Source organism: Sylvia atricapilla, chromosome 10 (genome assembly GCF_009819655.1).
Source record: "Sylvia atricapilla isolate bSylAtr1 chromosome 10, bSylAtr1.pri, whole genome shotgun sequence".
Taxonomy (NCBI): Eukaryota; Metazoa; Chordata; class Aves; order Passeriformes; family Sylviidae; genus Sylvia; species Sylvia atricapilla.
The window spans coordinates 24,841,491-24,860,841 of record NC_089149.1 but is presented as its reverse complement, the minus strand read 5'-3'; the positions used below and the strand labels follow the sequence as shown (position 1 = coordinate 24,860,841).

The following is a 19,351-nucleotide window of genomic DNA, read 5'->3' as shown; positions in this document are numbered from 1 at the left end:
AGTCACATGCTTAAAAATCATTCTTTCTTTATTTCTAACACTCACTAAAGCAGATGTACCATGTTGACAAACTTTTTTTAGTGTGTGTTATGTGTAACTGAGGTGGAGTTTCTGGAATTGCCTTTTCCTCTTGGTTGTTACAGAGACAGCATAAGGCAGAATCTTCAGTCTAATCAGTATCTGTAGTGATACTAAATCTCACCCAAACACCTTGAAACCTGTCGTTTTTTGGTAGAACCTACTGACTTACAATGTGACAGAGCTTTTGATATAAGAGTCCTGCTTGATCCGTTCATAAAAAATAGTATGTAATGTGTATATTTGCACAAAGTCATTTCAAATCCTGTTTGAAAGGCAGGTGGATAATCATATGTGTGATATGTTATTCGTAAATGTGACCCATGTTGTTCCAGTTTTGAAAGGCCCCTTTGATAGAGATTCTGTCATAAAAGAAAGGAAGACTTGAAGTACAATGTGTGTGGAATGAGACTATGGCAAAACACTGAATCAATCAAAATGTATGAACCTTAGGAGTAGGATTTTCCAAGTGAACAATGTAGATGTAATTCCATGGCTCCTTTCAATTTGTCTGAAGCAGATTCAGTTAATCTGCTGCTTGCTTAGCAGCCCTGGTGTGCTTGGCTGCCCTTGTGAACATCGCTGACTTCACTGGAACAAGCATATTTTACATTTCTTTAAAAAGTTGAGCTTGGAAGTCTGAGATATTCAAGGTGAAGGCAGTTACTATAAAAAATTATTTGCTTTCAGCCCTTCATCTGGCTTTGATCATCATAACCTCATTTATTTCTCACTAATACTGCAAAGGGAATAACTTGAAAAGAGTGATTCTTCAAGCTTGTTTATTGTTCTGATTTAGAGATTGATATTCAGTCTTCTGATTCGTCTTCTCCTGCCTCTAGCTGTGTTATTGACAGACAGTTTTGTTCTATCTGCCTCAATTACTTGCTTTCTCTTTTCCAAATTTACTCTTAGTGTCTCTCTGTTAGTTTAAAGTAGATTTAGAATTAATTTGATCTTCTCACTCGCACGTTTCACACAAAGTCTATTTAGTTGAAGAAGCCTAACAGGGTTCAGTTAATACAAAGAGGGGGCACTTAAGCATGGAAAGTCTAGTTTGTTTTCAGCAGAATACTTTGGAGTATGTAATGCAGTTTGATCAGTTTTCTCCTCACCTCTCTTCTTCTTGGCTTTTGGCTGAGTTAAAAGTGGTGATAAATCATAATGAGGTTCTCAGCCAATGACACTTTCATGTCAGTATAAATGTCAGAAAATAACCTTTATTCAGTTTCACCCATAGCCATGCAGCAAGCTTTGGTCAACTTTTCTCATACACATAATAAGGAATAATTGAGTCATTTGGTTTCTTGCTTCTTCCTGATATGGAAAGCCCTCTCATGTGCTTGTGAAAGTTGGATAGGTATGGGAAAGGATCCAAAATTGTGCAATCTGCAAAACGTTTTAGAATTTAACAATGCTGGGAAACAGGAGTGCACAGCTTTCCTTCTTGTGGGCTGAATTGACATAAAAAGCAAGGAAAACTAAGCACAGTGAAGAGAAGGAAGGTTTAGATGCTTGTTGTCTGAATATTTTCTCTGCATTTTCTTTACTTGAAGCACTTCAGTGGCATTTCCATGTCTTTAATTTTTCTAGCCTTTGTCAATAAGGTATGAGTTCTTACAGTTACTTCTTTTTTTCTTTAAGGAAAAATCCTCTTTGCTTTTCCCTTGGTGCAGATGAGATTTCAGCCAGCTGTTACAGAATTTGTTATGACAGAAAGCATAAAAAGCAATTAAATATGTTCAAGTAATAGCAAAGTTGGGAAATATTCACTTTTGAGGTTTTGTTTATAAAAAGCCTATTTTCCATAATATTTTTTTCTCCTGGTACTTGCAGCCTTTAGGGTTTTGGGGGAGTCTGTTCTTTTTTGTTCCTGCCTTAAAAATATTAGTAACAGAACAGGGTAGGAATTTTCCAAAACTGTAAAAAATGTCATTTATCTAACTTTTAAGTGGGGATGTGCACATTTTAGTGAAAGTTTACATTGAAAGCTTTGAAAAGTTTCAGGAAAAATAGTAGAGAGATCAGAGTCAGAGTTCTTTGAGAGCACTGTTGAGTTTTCAGCTGTGTTTGGGGTCTCCTGTGTGTTCCCCGAAGGAGGATATGAAGTCATTGTCTCAGAGTTCCCATTTGCTCCTGATAAACAGTGGCATGGGCACAGGAGGGAAGGGACATAGCCCTGGAGCAGGGCAAGGACCTTGGCTGTGGGGCGAGGAAGAGCAGGAATTAAATCTTTGTCTCCCAGATGTCAAGTGTTTTCTGTTAGAGACTTGGATTTTCTGGACACTTCAGTGGCTTTGGGTTTCAGTCTCAGATGAAGGAGGAACACTGAAGTTTGAGTGTTGCTGAAGAACATGTTTTCCACCAGTAGCTGGTTTCAGGAGTTTCCAGGTGTGATGACTGTGCTAACAATTCTTTAGCCTGAGATGCAAAACTGAACTTTAGTGCTTTATCTGTTTTCTGGATTTTTTTTTTTTTTTTTTTTGTAGTGATGTTGAGTGAATGTGTTCATGCTCTTGTGGCTGTCTGGAGAGATGCAAAATGTAACCCCAAATAGCAGGAGATGTCAGCCAGGCTTTTGGTTGCAGACTTGTATCTGGAGCACCTTTTGTTTCAGAGGTCTGTCAGGTGATTTAGGTGCTCTGCCTCTGGCTTACAGTCTGCATTTGGAATTGTATTTCCAAACTGAGAGGTCTAAAAATGATAACTTGATTAATTGCAAGTTCAAACTATGTTAAAAAAAAAAAAAAAAAAAAAAAAAAAAAAAAAGAAGGCTCAATAGTAGATAAATTGGGTAGACAAAATGTCTCTGTTACAACCAAGTAGACCCTTGGAATGTCTGAGTGGAAAGTGTGATGAAAGGAAGAGCTGTGACATGCTCCCATTTTCACATGAGGTCACTGTTCCAGATGGACTTGTGGTTTGTGAATGCAGTCAAACATCACTCTGATTGCAAAATACTTTAAACTGATCTGCTGAGCTTCACTTCACGCTGCCAACCAAAAAATCTTGGCTTTCTTCTAAATTGTTGTTAATTTCTACACTGAAATTGCTATAAGTTATGTGCAAGAACATAGCTTTCTTTTCAACATTTGGTCTTCGTTTAGAGCAGGTAGAGTGTAAAGCAAGTAGATTGAAGGTTTCAGCCATTGAATTTAAATAAGGAAGCATTTTGCACATGAGTTTTGCCTAAAATACTTCCCACGTGTTCCTTGGAGTGACTTGCATATGCATACAAATAGTTCCACACATAATCTGGGATTTCTGTATCTGGAGAGATTAGCATACAGTGTAAAAATATAAAGGGTTACATTTATTTCCTTGGGCAAAGCTACTGGGCAACACTGAAAACCTAAAGAGAAGATGCATTAATTTCTTGAGAGTGTGCTTGCTTTATTGATTTTGACTGAAACCTTTTTCACTTTCTCTCCATCTGAAACCTGTAGTGTTTTGGGGAGATTTTTGTTAGGGACCTTAAAGTGCAAAGGATCACCAAATGGCAGAGCTTCATGCTGGCTGTGTAATCCTTCTGGTATTCTCAGACACGAGTCACCATGTCAAATGTGAAGGATGAGTTCTGCCATGTGGTGATCCAGTCTTCAGCACTGTAGAGGAAGAAACAGGAGGAAAATATAAGTCAGAATAGTAACCTTGAAATTTCCTGGCTGTTTAGTACAGGGGTGCTTTCAGAGAGTTCTCGATAGAGGACTGAATGACTGAGTGTGACTTAGACCAAAACTTTCAGTTTAGTATTTTGTGGTTTGATTACCATGTGAATGAGGCACAGGGGGGTTTCTAACACTAAGCACGTGGGACCAGTTGGAATAGAATTTTCTGGTTCTGGATTTAAAAAGGATAGGGGACAGGAAAAAAGGCGAAAGTTAAAGGACAGTGCATTTTGATATTATGTAACTAGTTTTACAGGTATATTTGCTTCCAACTAAATATAAATTTGCTCCACTTCATCACATTTTTATAATTAAAAACATTAATTATATTCATGTTTTTGTTAGCAGCAGAGGGTTTACCTGCTTTTGGGGCTGGTCTCAGGTCTATTTTCCTCACTAGAACAAGGATAAAGGAGCTGAATGTTTTTGGAAGAAATTTAACATCTAATGCCAAGTGCAGAATACTTGTCAGGTTACTATTAATAATCGTAATTAAGCCAATGATAAATCTACATGTGACTTGTGTTCAGTGGTTGTAAAGCTTTGGACAGAATGGATTAGCAATGGAAAATAATGTAAGGACTGAATTGCAAGACCATGTTATGGCCAAAATAAAACCTGCTGGTTTCAGTTGGGGCAATTATGTGAGAAAATGCTGATTAAGGAATTTCTGTCATAAAAATGTCTATGTATGATGTCAGTTAAGGCAAGCCCAGAGACTGACCAGAGATGTAAACTGGGTGTGTGTTTAAACACAGTCATTTTAGCAACAGTGGGTAAACCATTTCTGACATACGGGTATTTCAGAATTTTTTTCTGAAATTATTGCTAGATCTTTAGTGATTTTTCTCAGAGGAAGGAGTGTTTACAGTCATAGAATAAAAAGCTCTGTCTTCTATTATGATGCTAACAAAGTCATACCACTTGACTCCTTTGAGGAGAAGAAAGTTGGAACAGAAAGACCCAAAAGGTGTTGATGAGCAGTAATTCTGATGGAAGATTGTTCTAGGATTGGAGGGGGATGGAGGAGCAGGCAGGAAGCCGTGGCAGCCCTTACCTTGACATGTATGTTACCTGTCACATCCACCCTTTGTCACATCTTTTGAAGTGACAGAGGTCTTTGCCTTTGCAGAAAGCAGTCACAATCAAATCAAGTGCAACTTGAACTAAAGCACTGATTATAGATGTTTTAAAGCAAGAAAGTAAGGTAATGTTTCCAGCAGTTTTAGTGGGATTAAAAGAGGGAAAATAGACAAATTCAGTAATACCACCTGCGTGACTGGAAGCTATTGCTGTAGTATTGGCTGGAGGAAATTGTTCCACCTTCTCTAAAAGTATATTTGGTTTCCTGTAGTCTCCTACTAACCTGATGGCATAGGAAAGCTGAATTTGCTGTACCTAAAGTTTCGGCCTAGCAATTCCACCGTACCAGAAACATGCAAACAGAGTCTGTAAATCTTTTATATTTGCAGTAGAATGTGTTTTCTTTGTCTTTCTCTTGAGGGCATGAGAATTTGTGCAAACAGTTTATTCTTCTGAGATCAAAATCACAACTGATAGAAATAGTGTATGAACACATCCCATTTCTTTCTTCAGTATAAATTCACTGCCTTTGCAATTGCTTTATATTTTTCTTTACCAACTTTGCTGTTCTTGTAGGTCAAAAAGACAAATAAGACATCTTTAAATATATATTTATTTATAGTTTTTGTCTTACACTCTCCATAAGGTTTCAATTACCATTCAGATTAGCAAACTGCATCTGTGGAATCTTTTTCCAAAGACAGCATTACAGCCACATGCAGTTTCTTGCTAGAGGAGCTTACTAAATAAGGTCATACTTCGCTATTAAGTGATTGTACTGATACCCAGCTATATAAATTAATGGCATGTTCCCCCTGCCCCATTTTCCATTAGGGCACTGCATAGAAGGTATTACTGAACTTGGCAAAGGCTAGAGGCCACTTAGTTAATTAAAAGAAAAATATAAGGTGTCTGACCCATGTATTTTAATCTTTTATTTAATCACACTACTGTAATATAAAGACACCTTTCTTTACAATAGCCTTCTGCAGAGGGCTGGTAATGCAATGAATCAGCTCAGTTCTACTCGTGGTTTGGAAATTCTTTTAATTCTTTCGTTTTGTTGTTTGTGAATTTTCTGGACATGTATCCATGTGGACATTATTATTAACATGAGTTAATAATTCTTTTCTGTCCTTTTAGGGACCTTTGTCGCCAGGATAAAACATGTGACTATTACCTAAGCATAGATGCAGATGTTGTGCTGACAAACCCAAAAACTTTAAGAATACTGATAGAACAGAACAGGTATAGTAAATCACTTTATTTTGTCGAATTTCCTCTAAATCGAAAGGATTCTCTGAGGTCTGTCCAGAGAAAATAAGATCTCATTTGTTTTTGCAGAGTTAAATCCTCTTTGTTTACTTTGGGTATTTCATTGCCATAGTCCATGAGGGGCTTGGAGGCCAGCAATTCACAAAGCATTTTGTTCCTGTCAAACAGCAATTCCTGATGTGAATTTCAAGTGCTTCTGATTTTCATCTTTTCGTATTCAATGTGTCACAGAAAGATAATTGCTCCTCTCGTGACTCGCCATGGGAAGCTCTGGTCCAATTTCTGGGGTGCTCTGAGCCCAGATGGTTACTATGCCCGCTCAGAAGATTATGTGGACATTGTCCAAGGGAACAGAGTGTAAGTAACTGTAAACTAATTGTTGAAGTCAGGGCACCCAGTGTGGTTATTTGCAACATATTGCATGAAAATATAAGAATATGGTGTTATTCCTGGAGAGATGAGGTTAGGTGTATTGTTTTGTGTTTTCTATTTCATAGAAATGCACTTATTTATTCCCACTCACGGCTTGAAAAAGAAGCCAAGTGTTTAATGTGATGAGCTGGTGTTAGAACTGGACACAGTCATTACTGGTGCCTGTTTGAGGGTGGCTGGTTGCTCTAGCAGTGAACAGAAAAAGGCAGGACAAACAAACAGCAAACCCAAAACTCTCCATCCCTGGAACCTCAGCCAAAAGGAATGATTGTTGTATTCATCAAAGGACTTTGTCATCTCTTTGGGGCAAATGCTTAATCAGTGGAACAGCTGTAATTTCTTTGTGTGTTTCATCCTATATATGATGTCAGGTAGATCTTTAGGGGCTCTTCAGCAATACTTTTGTCAAGGATAAACTTTTGGGTTTATCCTTCCCCTAAATTAATGTGATGTAAAGGGTTCTAGGCTTGATTGTTCCATATGGGGGTGCTTTTTCTTTGCCCTGGAAGAACAAAAAGGAAGAACAGACTGATTGAATAAGACTGGCTTGTTTTCTGTCCTGCTGTGCTGAGATGTGCTTGTAGCACTGAGAGGGGGGCAAATCTGCAGAGGGAGGGTTTTGAAAGCAATGCTTTTGTGTTGATATTGGCCCAACTCACATGAATACATGGCCTGCTGTGGTCTGTGGGTATTTGTGTGAGGAGGTCAGACCAGCTGTGTGAAGTCTCAGTGAAGTTTTTAAACTCATTTAAAAATCTGATTTGGAGTTACTTTCTCCATCTGGTAGTGTAGAATAATATTATAAGAGAGTTTGACTGATTGCCTTAACTATGGAAACATGAAGTACACGTGTAGTTAAAACTCTATAGAGAATTTGACCTTGCTGTATTTTTATAACAGTATTTCATAAAAATTGAATTACTGCCCACGCCTACGTTTGTGATGTCCAGATGTAGTTTTCCAAGTGTCTTGGGAACCTTTCAGCTTCTTCTCATTGTTGCAACTTGCTTAGTCTTGTCAGCAAATACAGAGATGCTGATTTAATAGAATGGGCAACAAATTAGTTTTCATAGCTTTAAACTATTTTTGTGTTGGGGATTTTTTTTCCTTATTTTCAACAGAGGAGTATGGAATATCCCTTACATGGCTAATATATACTTAATTAAGGGGCAAACTCTCAGATCTGAGATGAAAGAGAAGAACTACTTCATGCGTGATAAGTTGGATCCCGATATGGCTCTCTGCAGGAATGCCAGGGAAATGGTAAGGTGTATCTGGAGCAGCTTGCTTGCAAATACACACATTCCTTTGTGTCCTGCTGTAACCATGGACTGCTCTACCTGATTGATCTTGGATATTATATTTACTTCTGTTCAAAGTACTGGCCAATTTTTGTGTGATAAAACCCCTTAGGTGTATTTCTTTAAATGGTTGAAAACAGAGGTTTTTTCAAGGCCAGTGCACTGATGCACTGACTGAAATTTTCTGAAAATTTCTGCTGAGGTTCAAATACCTTTCTCCTTGGCATGACCTCAACAGATGAAAGAGGCCTCAACTGCTCTGCTGTGTATGACTTAAAACTTACCAATGCATTTGGATCATCTCTCTCATGCACATTTTTCTACAGTATAAAACTTCCAGCAGACTAAGTTGCAATATTTTGCCATTTTTTATTAATTAGATATATATTGAAACTAATGATGAGCAGTGCTATATAAAAAGCCTAGGTGATTTGAGAAATGGTAGGAATCTTCGTAGGGAGCATGAATTCATTAATTTTTCTAGCTAGATTAAAACTGTATCAGATAAATGTTACTTGTGTTAATCTGGAAGTAATGAGAGAACTTATTGTTACTGTAAAGTTATGAATCTGTAAATCCATATTTCTACTGATATTTACACTAGTTTCAACACAGAGACAAGTAAGACCTAAACCAGACCTATTTCCAGACACTATAGCATTGAAAAATATTTTTGCTGAATTGAACAAGAAAAGTTGGCAAGTATTAATTTTTTTATTCCCTCATAACAAGGCATGATCTCCTCTGTTTGTACTGATTCTTCAGAACATCCCCGTCCAGTCCTGTTGTATTCAAACCTCCTCAGCATCAGTTCCTGCAAAACTTCTGCTTTCCATGTGCTCATCAAACTAATCTGACTGGCTCATCAAAAAATTGCTTCCTCTTTTTTTCTCAGTCTGGGCTGTAGAAGGGTTTGGTTCCTGCTTGTTTTTGTATTGCAGCAGATAAGAAGGGGCTGGTGGAAACAGCTTTGGCATGTGTATGAAGAGCTTTGCTTGGAGATGCATGTTGTCTGTAAAGGCATATCAGCTTTTGATCAAGGGCTGCTATTTCCCTGATGTAACTGTGGAAACCTAAAAGTAGTCGGAAAAAGAGAAAGATTGTGTCAGAAAACTGATGTGATGATTCTCCTTCATTTTAGACTTTACAAAGGGAAAAAGACTCCCCTTCTTCGGAAACATTCCATATGCTCAGAGCCCCAAAGGTGTTGCTTTATTTTTTTTTTTATTAATTAGTTATTACATGCAGTATCATTCTACCACAAGAAGATACTTCTCCTCTGTCCACTTCCTCTGATGAAATACTGCTCTAGCTTTCTCTTCAGTCTTCTAAGATTCAGGTTTTTGCCAGGGACAGGATTTTCATGCCCAGCTGAAAGCATCTCAGAGAGGCTCTTTGTTTCCTCAGGGGGGTTTCTCAGTGCTTCTAAGGTCAAGGTGTGCTGACACTGCTTCTGTAGCTAAAATGGATGGAGCAGTCCTAGGAAGGAGTAAAGCCCAGATCACTGGTAGGTCTGCAAAGGCCCCTCTGTGACCACATTGTCACTTTAAGCTGTTTTTCTTGACCCAGGCCCTCCTTATTCTCCCTGCTGCAGCTGTTTTATGATTTGGTAAGTGCCCAGAACTGGGCATGTTTAACATAATCATAATCTTTCTAACAGTTTAACTCTTTTTCAGACAAAAACATAGACAGAAGTCATATACATAGACGTTACCAAATGGTAATGTCTTCATCTGCTGCAAATCCAAAAGTCACGAACGTTTCAGAAAGAAAGTTTTAGTCTGAAAAATCTTAAACTAAAAAAAATCCCGTAGAACCTAAGTTTCTTTTAAAAAAGGCTATTTTCTGCTACTACTTCTAATCTAGAGAATTCTGTTAATATCTTCTGTTAATAGCTTGATAATAAAGCTGTATCTTACCATATTTAGTATGTTGCCTATAATTACATGAACAGACTTGAGAGTGCTCAGCTCTTTTGGATGTTGATCTGAATATTCTTGTGTGCTGTATTTGCCGATATCTTTTTATTTCAGGCCAATTCACCAGATGGATCATGTAGTGAATACTCTGAACTAAGTTTCTTGCTCTGACTTTCATGAACTCTTTGATAGTTAGCTTACTCTTTCAGTTTTTAATTAGAAATTAAGCCCTGGATGTTGATTTTCTTGTGTGTGAGCATTTTCAGTTTGAGATCAGATGCTTTCAGTGTGTCTGCTTAAGTTTTCTGGAAAACAAATCAACCAATCACTCCTCTACTTTTTCCTTTCTATAGTTCTACATATGTTCTCAACAATATTTGTTTTGGTTTAATGTGTTTAGAAAGTAAATGCAGTCAAATGCTTGCAAACAAGAAGTTATGAAGAGTAGTTGGTGATTAGAGTCAATCATTTGAAAATTAAGGTGCTGAATTATAACAGCACCTTTACAATATATGTGTACAACTGTGTGATTATATTTTATGAAAACACAGTCATGAACAGATCTTTTTAAAACTTTGCTATGATGGACAGTTTTGCTAATGATGCTTTCTCTAATTGGTATAGGGTGTTTTCATGTACATTACCAACAGACATGAATTTGGAAGACTTCTTTCTACAGCCAATTACAATACCTCCCACCTCAACAATGACCTCTGGCAGATATTTGAGAATCCTGTGGTATGCATCTGATTATTGCTAAAAAGTTTTCATTTTAAAAACAGCTTAAATTTATATATTATAGAGGACTTGAAATTTAAAGGCTTTATCTGGTGAACCTTTGTTTAGTGTGTGCTAAATATTCATTATGTGCTAAAAGGTGTTCTCACCCATCTAAGCAAATGACAATATATCTTATCAGTAACCCAGCTAGTGACCAGAGCATGAAATTGGAGATACAGCCTTGAGGTAACAGGTTTCATGACTTTTGACAAAATGGGAACCAGGCTTTTTATGAGAATAAGATTCTTTTAATTGTTTCTGGTGCTCTCAGTAGAGCAAATGAATAGAGTATAAATTATTTTTGTCAGTTATTAATGTAATTGTTCTTTTGTAATGTTTTTAAATATTTATTATTTTTTTTTTTAGGACTGGAAGGAAACTTACATAAATCCAAACTACTCAAAAATCTTCACTGATAACATAGTAGAACAGGTGAGTATTAAGTAGTTATTTAAAAATCTGTGGGACTGACTGATAATAAACTGGCATGCAGTAAATATTTCCATGCAAATGCCGTTTTAGTCTGTGACTAAACAGTTTTTGATATTTTGGATCAGAATGGAATTTTTGCCATTTGATATAGGCTGCTTGCTTTTATGGACAGAGCACTTATGTTGGATGATCAGTTGTGACAATTAGGGACAGTGACCTGATGAATGTTGCCTCTCAAAAAAGCTGGGATAAATTGTTTGTGTGTAAAGCACTGTTAAGTTTGAAGCTGTTTTCCCATATTGACCTGTACTGGGGAAGACCAGGGTTGTCATTTAGAGCCATAAGGTGCAGAAGGTGTGGGTGCACTGACACAATCTTAGTGCTGGGTCAGGGCTTAGAATGTCGCTCATAGTTTTTGCTTTTGTGAGAATGTGCTTGAGGATCAAGTTTTTAATTGGGTTGTTTTGCTTTTTTTTTTTTGTAGCCATGTCCAGATGTGTTTTGGTTTCCCATATTTTCTGACACTGCCTGTGATGAATTAGTAGAAGAAATGGAACATTTTGGGCAATGGTCTGGTGGAAAACACCAAGTAAGTGTCAGCCTATATAAACATAATCTTAACGAGTGATCTTAACTATTTTTATGATAGTAAGTCACAGTGCACTGCAACAAACAAACATCTCAGCAATTGCCAATGGTCTGAAACATCTGCTTTGTGGTATGAGGTGCTTAGTTTAGTCTACCTAAATCTGCTTCTTCAGTAGATTTAGTGCTGTTCTTCAATTAATGTGGCTGGATGCCAGGCACCTACCAAAGTCATTGTCACTGCCCTCAACTGCACGGGAGAGAGAAAGTGAAAAAAAGAGTTTGACTTGAGAGATAAGGAGAGGGGGAGATCATTCAATTGCCGCCACAGGCAAAACAGACTCAGTTTGAGGAAATTAGTTTACTTTCAACTCTGGTTCAATTGGTAATACAATGAGCAATGAAACGACATCCTAAAAACACCTTCCCCTCACTCCTCTCATCCTCCCAAGGCTTACATTTACTCCCCATTTTCTCAACCTCCTCCTTCCCAGCAGCGCACAGGGATGAGAAAATGGGAGATTGGGGTCATCACATTCTCTGCCATTCCTTCCTCCTCAGGGGGAGGGCTCCTTACATTCTCCCTCTGCTCCAGTGTGTCTGTTCCATGGGGTGCAGTCCTTTAGGGGGAGACTGCTCCAGCGTGGGCCCCTGTGGGGTCGTAAGTCCTGCCAGAAAAGCTGCTGCAGCGTGGGCTGCTCTGTGCTGCCAGGACCCTGCTCCAGCACGGGCTTCCAGGGAGTCACAGCCTCCTTTGGGCTTCCAGCTGCTCTGCCATGGCTCCTGCAGGGGCTGCAGGTGGATCTCTGCTCCCCCAGGGACCTCCAGGGGCTGCAGGGGCACAGCTGCCTCTCCATGGGCTGCACCAGGGGCTGCAGGGGAGCCTCAGCTCCAGTGCTGGGGCAGCTCCTGCCCTTCTTCCCTTGACCCTGCTGTCTGCAGGGCTCTTTCCCTGCGTATCCTCAGTCCTCTTTAGCTGCGATTTCTGTTGCGCTGTTTCCCCCCTGCCCTTTCTTAGAGTCACTGCCACCAGAGGTGCTGTTTGTGTCCCTGCTGGGCTCAGCCTGGGCCAGTGGCAGGTGTGTCTTGCAGTGGCTGACATTGGGGAAGTTTCCAGCAGTTTCCCACCAAGGCCACCCCTGCAGCCCCCTGGTGCCCAAGGTGTGCCACACAAACCCGATGCAGGCTTTGAATTAGCAAATTGGACATTAACAGGGGTGCAGCTCTGTAGCAGGTACCTGGCAGTTACCCAGGGCTGATTTTGGATAGCTGTTCAAACAAGTTTTACTCATTTACCTCTTAAGTACTCATTTGTCAGACTTGTCACCCTCAGGAGTTACCTGCGGATGTTATGAGCTATTGTGTCAATGTTCTCAAGAATTAAAGATATTTATTAACTACCACTAAAATCAGAGGAATGTTTCTCTTATTCACAGATGTGGTACCATGAGAAACTATAATTTTGTACTGTAGGTAGGAGCCTCTGGAAAAAAATTTAGCATACTTTTATCTTCAAATTATTTAAACATTAATTATCCTGTCAAGTTAAGGCCTGTAGTCTCTTGATCTGAGAAATTGAGTTGCATCTGCAGCTGAGTAAATAAAACTTATTATCCCAAGAAGCCCTTTTATATATAGGCAACCCATCCAAATATTGACTCAGCCTATAAAAACTTCCAATTTTTGCTCATTGATACCTCAGCACACTTTTTTTCCTTGACATGGAGCTGTGGAATTGCTGTCGAGACACACACCGCAACATTGCTTTGTTGCAGTTCTGTGATTCTGCAGGTTTCAGATAAATACTTGCTGAAATGTCAGAAGCATTCCATATTCCTGTTTCCAAGCTGTTTGTGGTGTTTTCATTAGGACAGCCGCATTTCTGGAGGTTATGAAAATGTCCCAACTGATGACATTCACATGAAGCAAATAGGGCTGGATAACGAATGGCTGCACTTCATACGAGAGTTCATTGCCCCCGTAACACTGAAAGTCTTTGCTGGCTATTATACCAAGGTAGGGGTTAGAAGCTTTTGCAGATAATTACTCCATGGTGTGGCTAAATTTAAGAGTTTTAATGAATATACGTCTTTGGTTTGGTTGGGGAGTTTATACGTGACATAGCAGTAGTTAGAGATAAATGTCGATTCTTGATTTTAACTGAGCTTTTAACAAAATGCCAAGAATCCTGTGTGTGACTTGGCAGTTCACAGCTGAAGTGTGACTGTGTGCTCGTTGCAGGGCTATGCTCTGCTGAACTTTGTTGTAAAGTACAGCCCTGACAGACAGCGGTCGCTCAGACCTCACCATGACTCCTCTACCTTCACCATTAACATCGCCCTCAACAAAGTAGGAGAGGACTTTCAGGTAAGTTCTTGACTTAAAAAATGATGTCCTTTGAGTATTTAATATTATTTCTAACCTAAAGCTCAAACACATACACTTAGAGACCCAGCTGAGTAGGAAAAGATGCACATCACAAATTGAGATACGTTGTGCCTTGTGGTTTTTTGGCTAGTGCTAGATTTGCTCAATTCCGGGATCCAGAGCTGTTGATACAGTCAGGCTGAATTGATCAAACTGGTTTCAGATGGTGGAAAAGAAGGGGCTTGAAGAAAAAGTTAGGAGATCTTTGTCCTTTCATTTTTAACATTTCTGAAATGCTTCATTTCTGTACAGTGAAAACCAACTTTTCAAAAGAGTTTAAATAGTGCCAAGTTGACTCAAGTGGCTTCTTTTCCGTAGAATGCTTTTAATTTTTTTTTAGATCAGCCACAGAATGAAAATTTTTAATTCTTGTGTCTGTTTAGGTTTTTTTCTGAGCTAAATTATTTTCTAGTCTGATCTTGATTCAAATAAAACAGTTCCCAGAGTGTGCAGTCAGGCAGGGCAGTGGCAATAATACCCAACTTTTACTTACAGAGAAATTTAACCTGTTGTGTTTATAAACCGTTCGCAGTCCTCAACACCCATAAATGTCCTTGCCACATTTACTATTTTAGAAAGCACACCTTCAGTTTGAAATCAGCAGCCAGATTAATTAATTAAAGATTTGTTTAAATGGTGTGCTGCATTGGGGTGCAGCCCAGGAGAAAGGCCTGTGAACACAATTTGCTTCTCTCTGGTAGAATCTATAGTGAAGTTATTGAAGATCTGTTTGTCAGATTTGTTTTTTGACTGAGTTGTTATCCAGTGAATGCTAAAGCAAGACAAGGGGAAATCTGGTTGCAAATGCTTGTCTGTTAATTAATGCTCTAAAGATGGTGTCATGTAAACAACCTTACTAAGGGATGGTAGAAGGAAAAAAACCCAGCCTATTAACAATAGCAAATTATTTGAAGTAATGGATATGTAAAAAGGACTTTATTATAACACCAGGTAAATATTTGGGGTTTTATTGTGTTTGTGTTTTTACCACAGGGAGGTGGATGTAAATTCCTTAGGTACAACTGCTCCATTGAGTCTCCCAGGAAAGGATGGAGCTTCATGCACCCAGGAAGACTTACACATTTACACGAAGGACTTCCTATCTTGAATGGCACAAGATACATTGCAGTATCATTTATTGATCCTTAATTTTATTTTTTTGACTTCTTCAACAGCAGTGTTCTTTCCATAAACATTAATTTATAGATCTCTTCTGGAAGATGGTGATAAAAGAAACTTTAAGTTACTGTTACTACACAGCAGAGGTACTTTGGGCTAAAAGGAGGGAAACAGAAAATGTAATATTGTTGAAGATTTCTTGATATCTGCTCTGAGCCTTGAGTCCCAAAGTAAACATGTCCTACTTGTTTTTCCATTCTGCTGCCCTAAAGAGTGGGTAAGGAGAGAAAATGGAAAAGCACAGTGAACCCATTTCTTCGTTGAAAAAAAACCCAAACCCCAAGCAATACTAAATACAAAATTGCTCATGGCTTTCATTCAGTAAAGTGGCACAGCTAAAGTTTGGTGGTCTGTATATTTGGTTCCAATCGATGAAAGAAAAATCACAGCATAAAAACAAAATCAAATGAATCTTGTTTACAGTTGTTTCTGGTAAGCAATAATTCCATATGCTGGTTTATACTGAAGGGAAAATGTCTCTGTGGCCCGGTCTCTTAATTCATTGTCAATACTGAAATGTGCACCCTTAGAAGAAAGAAAAAAAGAATTAATTGCAGAGATGGAACAAGGATTAAATCCTTTCTCTAAAGAGAAAATGTTTTATCATTTGTTCTGAGAACTCATCCTGTTGAAATCTTACTTTTCTTCAGCAAGTGACCTTTGTTTAAAGTGAGTTATTTTTCTAAATGTGTAGTGCAACCAATGGATACTGGAAATTTGATGCTTATTTTCAGAATGCTGGTAAGTTTTAATAGGATGTTTTATAGGGACAGTTTTCTACTCTTAAAACTACTTGAATTTTGTATCAGGAAAATGAAACGGTGGCAGTCTCTTTTAAAGCTAAGGGTCTTAACTTGACATTTATTTTAAAGAAATTGGTTTAAAATATTCCTACTGTATCTACTGTTTGTAATTTAAAGAAACTTGAAGCTAACTGTCTCGAAGTCTACCGTGCCAAAATGCACGAGATGTTGGAAAACCTTGTGAAAATAAAGGGTAATTTTAAATTATTGGAGCAGCTGTTACTTGACTGTATCAGGTAGTTTCTCTGCATCTGCGACTGTTCTTAAAGAAACTGATTTACTGACAAATGTTTTCTAATGATCTGGAGATGGGGAGTGTCAGATTTTGGGTTGTTTGCTGTTGGAATTATTTCAGTGAGTGCCTGTGTAGCAAACCTTGCAGAATGACCCCAGCAGGAGCGATGGTTTCTGGGTTTGTTTTTATGTGGAGGCTATTTGGTGATTCAAACAATACTTCCCTTTTGAACTCTGTATCTCTAAAGGAGCTTTATATCACATTTTCTAAACAGAAACTTTATATGCAGCTGACAAGATTAGGAGAGACTTTCAAAGTTTTTTCATTTACTGAAAATAACTGCATCTGCTTATTTCCCTGTTCTGCAGTTTTGAGGAATGAGCTGTAGCCATATTTCAAGTAATGCTGGAGCAAATACATCAAAGTGAATTAACCTCCATAACGTATTAAAATGGGCTGACTTCAAAAGGAATGCCTTTTGACAGGAAATTTTTTGCTTTCTTTAAATTTCTTTTTACAATGTCCACTTTTCTCCTTTCCAGGCTAATATTTGGGGTTGCTGTCCCTCAGCTTGATTTCCTGCTGTGGAATAGCTGTCTCAGTGTCTCTCTCTGTGCCTGTGCTTAGACAAACCTTACAGATAAGAAAATCTTCAGGCCTTAAAAATGAAAACAGCCTTTGTTAATCATCTTTTTTCTGAGCATTTTTTGGTGGTCTCTTAGGCTAACTTAGAAAAAAATAATACTTTGTGCCATTGGATCAGTTAACAGACAGTTTATTGTTTTGAGGAGATTTCTTGGAAAAAAAATTCACAAAAATACAATCTTGTATGTAACAGAGGGGAGTTTCTGCAGAATTCCCCCCCTGCCCCCAACTTGTATTTTAATTATGCATTCTGTAATCTTCAGCTAAGTTACTTTTTTTATTATTATTATTATATAGTTTGCCTCAAGTAAACCCTGAGGGCCTTTTTTACTGATAATTTTGTGTTTGCAGCTCTTGGTTCACTCTGTCACTTAGTGACACATATTCTGTGTTTACTGTGCTGCACTTTTGTTGGAAGGGAAAACGTGTTTGCCATGCTCAAGTTACATTCTCTCTTACTTCTTTCAATAAAGTATTTGCCAAGGGTGGTAGATACCTTTCAGGTGGCCAGCAACAGATTGGAATTGTTGTCATTAACTTCTTGGGAACTCACACATGCCAGGGAATTTTTTTTTTTTTTTTTGAGCAGTTCACCTGAATTATTTCTGAGAGGTTTGCCGTGCTGTTGGAATGTGAGGATATGAACTCATGTAGACTAAACAGAAGTGCCACTGTTAGAAGATTTTTCTGTATTTCATTATTTTTAAAAGCACTTAGACTCTTGTGTCTCTTCGGCAAAGTTTGTTTTGGAGCACTGAAGATACAGCAGCAACCTAAACTCCAGCAGTGTGTGAGAAACCTCAGGAGTACAGGGACATGAGGGTGCTCTGCAACAGATGAGGCATTTGTAAAGTATTTTGGTTGTTCTGCTTTCATCTAGCTTTACTTCTCACTGTTAAGTGCTTAGGGAGACTGTGGTGTGGGTAAGAGAGCAGTATATAGACAATAGTTTTCTGAAGTCTCCTTTTGCTTAAAATACTGAGCATAGCTTGGTTTTATTTCATATTTGGGAACTACTCCAGCACTATTACTAAGAAGTATTCAGTGCTTTTGGTTGTATTTTACACATTTAATCTTCCTTAACATCACTGTTCAACAAGTAATTCCAGTATCTATTTGTCATTTCATTTTTTTGTTCCCAGAGGATTCCTGTTCCATGCTTACTGTGAGTGGGTAGGAGTAAGACTATGGCAAGCCCCAAAAGAATATAGATTTTTTTCAGTGAGGCAATAATAATGAAATCTATTTGATTGTGTCTGTTTCTTTATAATGATTTTTCCCCCTCATCTGCTGTATTCGTGGACTTAATGCTAATTCAATGCAGGGCTTCCACAGCAGCTTCTCTTTTGCAGCAAATAGAGATATTAAAGAGACAGAAAATCTAAAAAGGATCCTTGTGCTTCTTTCCTCCCATGTGCATGTAACCAGTTTTGCTTTTGTTTTTCTGCTTGAAAGAACTGGTTTTGATTTTTCTCTTCAGCTACTGCAGTGAGCTTTTCGAAGAACTTCAGTTTTATTTGATTTATTTCTGATATGGTCTTCAGTGGATTCAGTTCTGGAATGAGTAAATATTTTTTTGAATCTTTGCCTCTCTGAATTCTCACCTCCTTTTGCAGCAGAGTAAGCTGTTCTGCTATTTTTGTGAGTGGAAGGGAAGACAATACCTGTCTCAGCAGCCCCTACTACTTGAGGTGTCAAATTACTCGACTATGGCCTTTTTTTTTAATTATGGGATTTTTTTTGATTCCACAGCAGACTATGAATTGGAGGGCAGAGCTTTCACAAAATACATTTGTAGAATTGATGTTGGTAATTCTTAGAGATGAGATTTGCACTAGCAGTTTTAACTGTAGAGTTTTAAGAATGAGTAAATAATATATGACTGCCAGGGTTTTGTTGTACCTAGATGGTGCAAGTGCTACTTCAATGGCTTTCCAACGTGGTGTCCCAAATATTTTCTGTGTCTTAATGTAAAAAGTTACTTGGAATCTAATAAAGCAGATAGTCTTGCTCAGCAGTGCTGGAGAACCTTGCTCCAAACCTTAAATACAAAAAAAGAGAAGCTCTTATTTTCTTCGGTAAAATATTTGGCACTTTGTCACCTTTTTTAGAAATTTTTATGTTTTGTTTTTTTTTCTCTCTGTGTGTAATTCTCTTTCTATTTGACATATGGGTCAACTCTGTATGAGTGCATCCCACTTACAGGGTGGTGGCTGTCTCATTCTATTTCAGGGCTTAGGGTGAGGGCAGAATGAGGAAGGGATGGGTGAAAGTTCAGAATTCACCCCATACAATTGCTTCCTTTTGCAGCTGTTTGCACAGAGCTGTGTTCCTCCAGCACCTCAATCCTAAACTAGCAGCAGGAGGTCTGAGAAGCAGTTGATATCCTGGAATGATGCTAAGGCTGTTAAATGCAGGATCATCTTTTTCTCTTGATAATTTATTATTTCTGGAAAGTGAGTTTTCTGGATTAAGCTTCCTTTCACAAGAGCTGTTTTGGCCATGTTAA

The 19,351-nt window shown here is 38.2% G+C and overlaps 1 protein-coding gene across 2 annotated transcripts in view; it reads left to right on the top strand.

The window, feature by feature from the left end:
- PLOD2 (procollagen-lysine,2-oxoglutarate 5-dioxygenase 2) overlaps positions 1 to 16,169 on the top strand; it is a 51,231-nt gene extending 35,062 nt beyond the window's left edge. The window contains exons 11-20 of one of the 2 annotated variants that reach the window (XM_066326369.1): positions 5,973 to 6,077; positions 6,336 to 6,461; positions 7,658 to 7,799; positions 8,979 to 9,041; positions 10,381 to 10,494; positions 10,903 to 10,968; positions 11,453 to 11,557; positions 13,423 to 13,569; positions 13,795 to 13,920; positions 14,974 to 16,169. In XM_066326369.1, the coding sequence (XP_066182466.1) occupies positions 5,973 to 6,077; positions 6,336 to 6,461; positions 7,658 to 7,799; positions 8,979 to 9,041; positions 10,381 to 10,494; positions 10,903 to 10,968; positions 11,453 to 11,557; positions 13,423 to 13,569; positions 13,795 to 13,920; positions 14,974 to 15,129 (1,150 nt within the window). In that variant the 3' untranslated portion in view covers positions 15,130 to 16,169. The remainder of the gene's footprint in view (positions 1 to 5,972; positions 6,078 to 6,335; positions 6,462 to 7,657; positions 7,800 to 8,978; positions 9,042 to 10,380; positions 10,495 to 10,902; positions 10,969 to 11,452; positions 11,558 to 13,422; positions 13,570 to 13,794; positions 13,921 to 14,973) is intronic. The other variant, XM_066326370.1, reaches the window with a different exon arrangement.
- Positions 16,170 to 19,351: the final 3,182 nt, after the last annotated feature.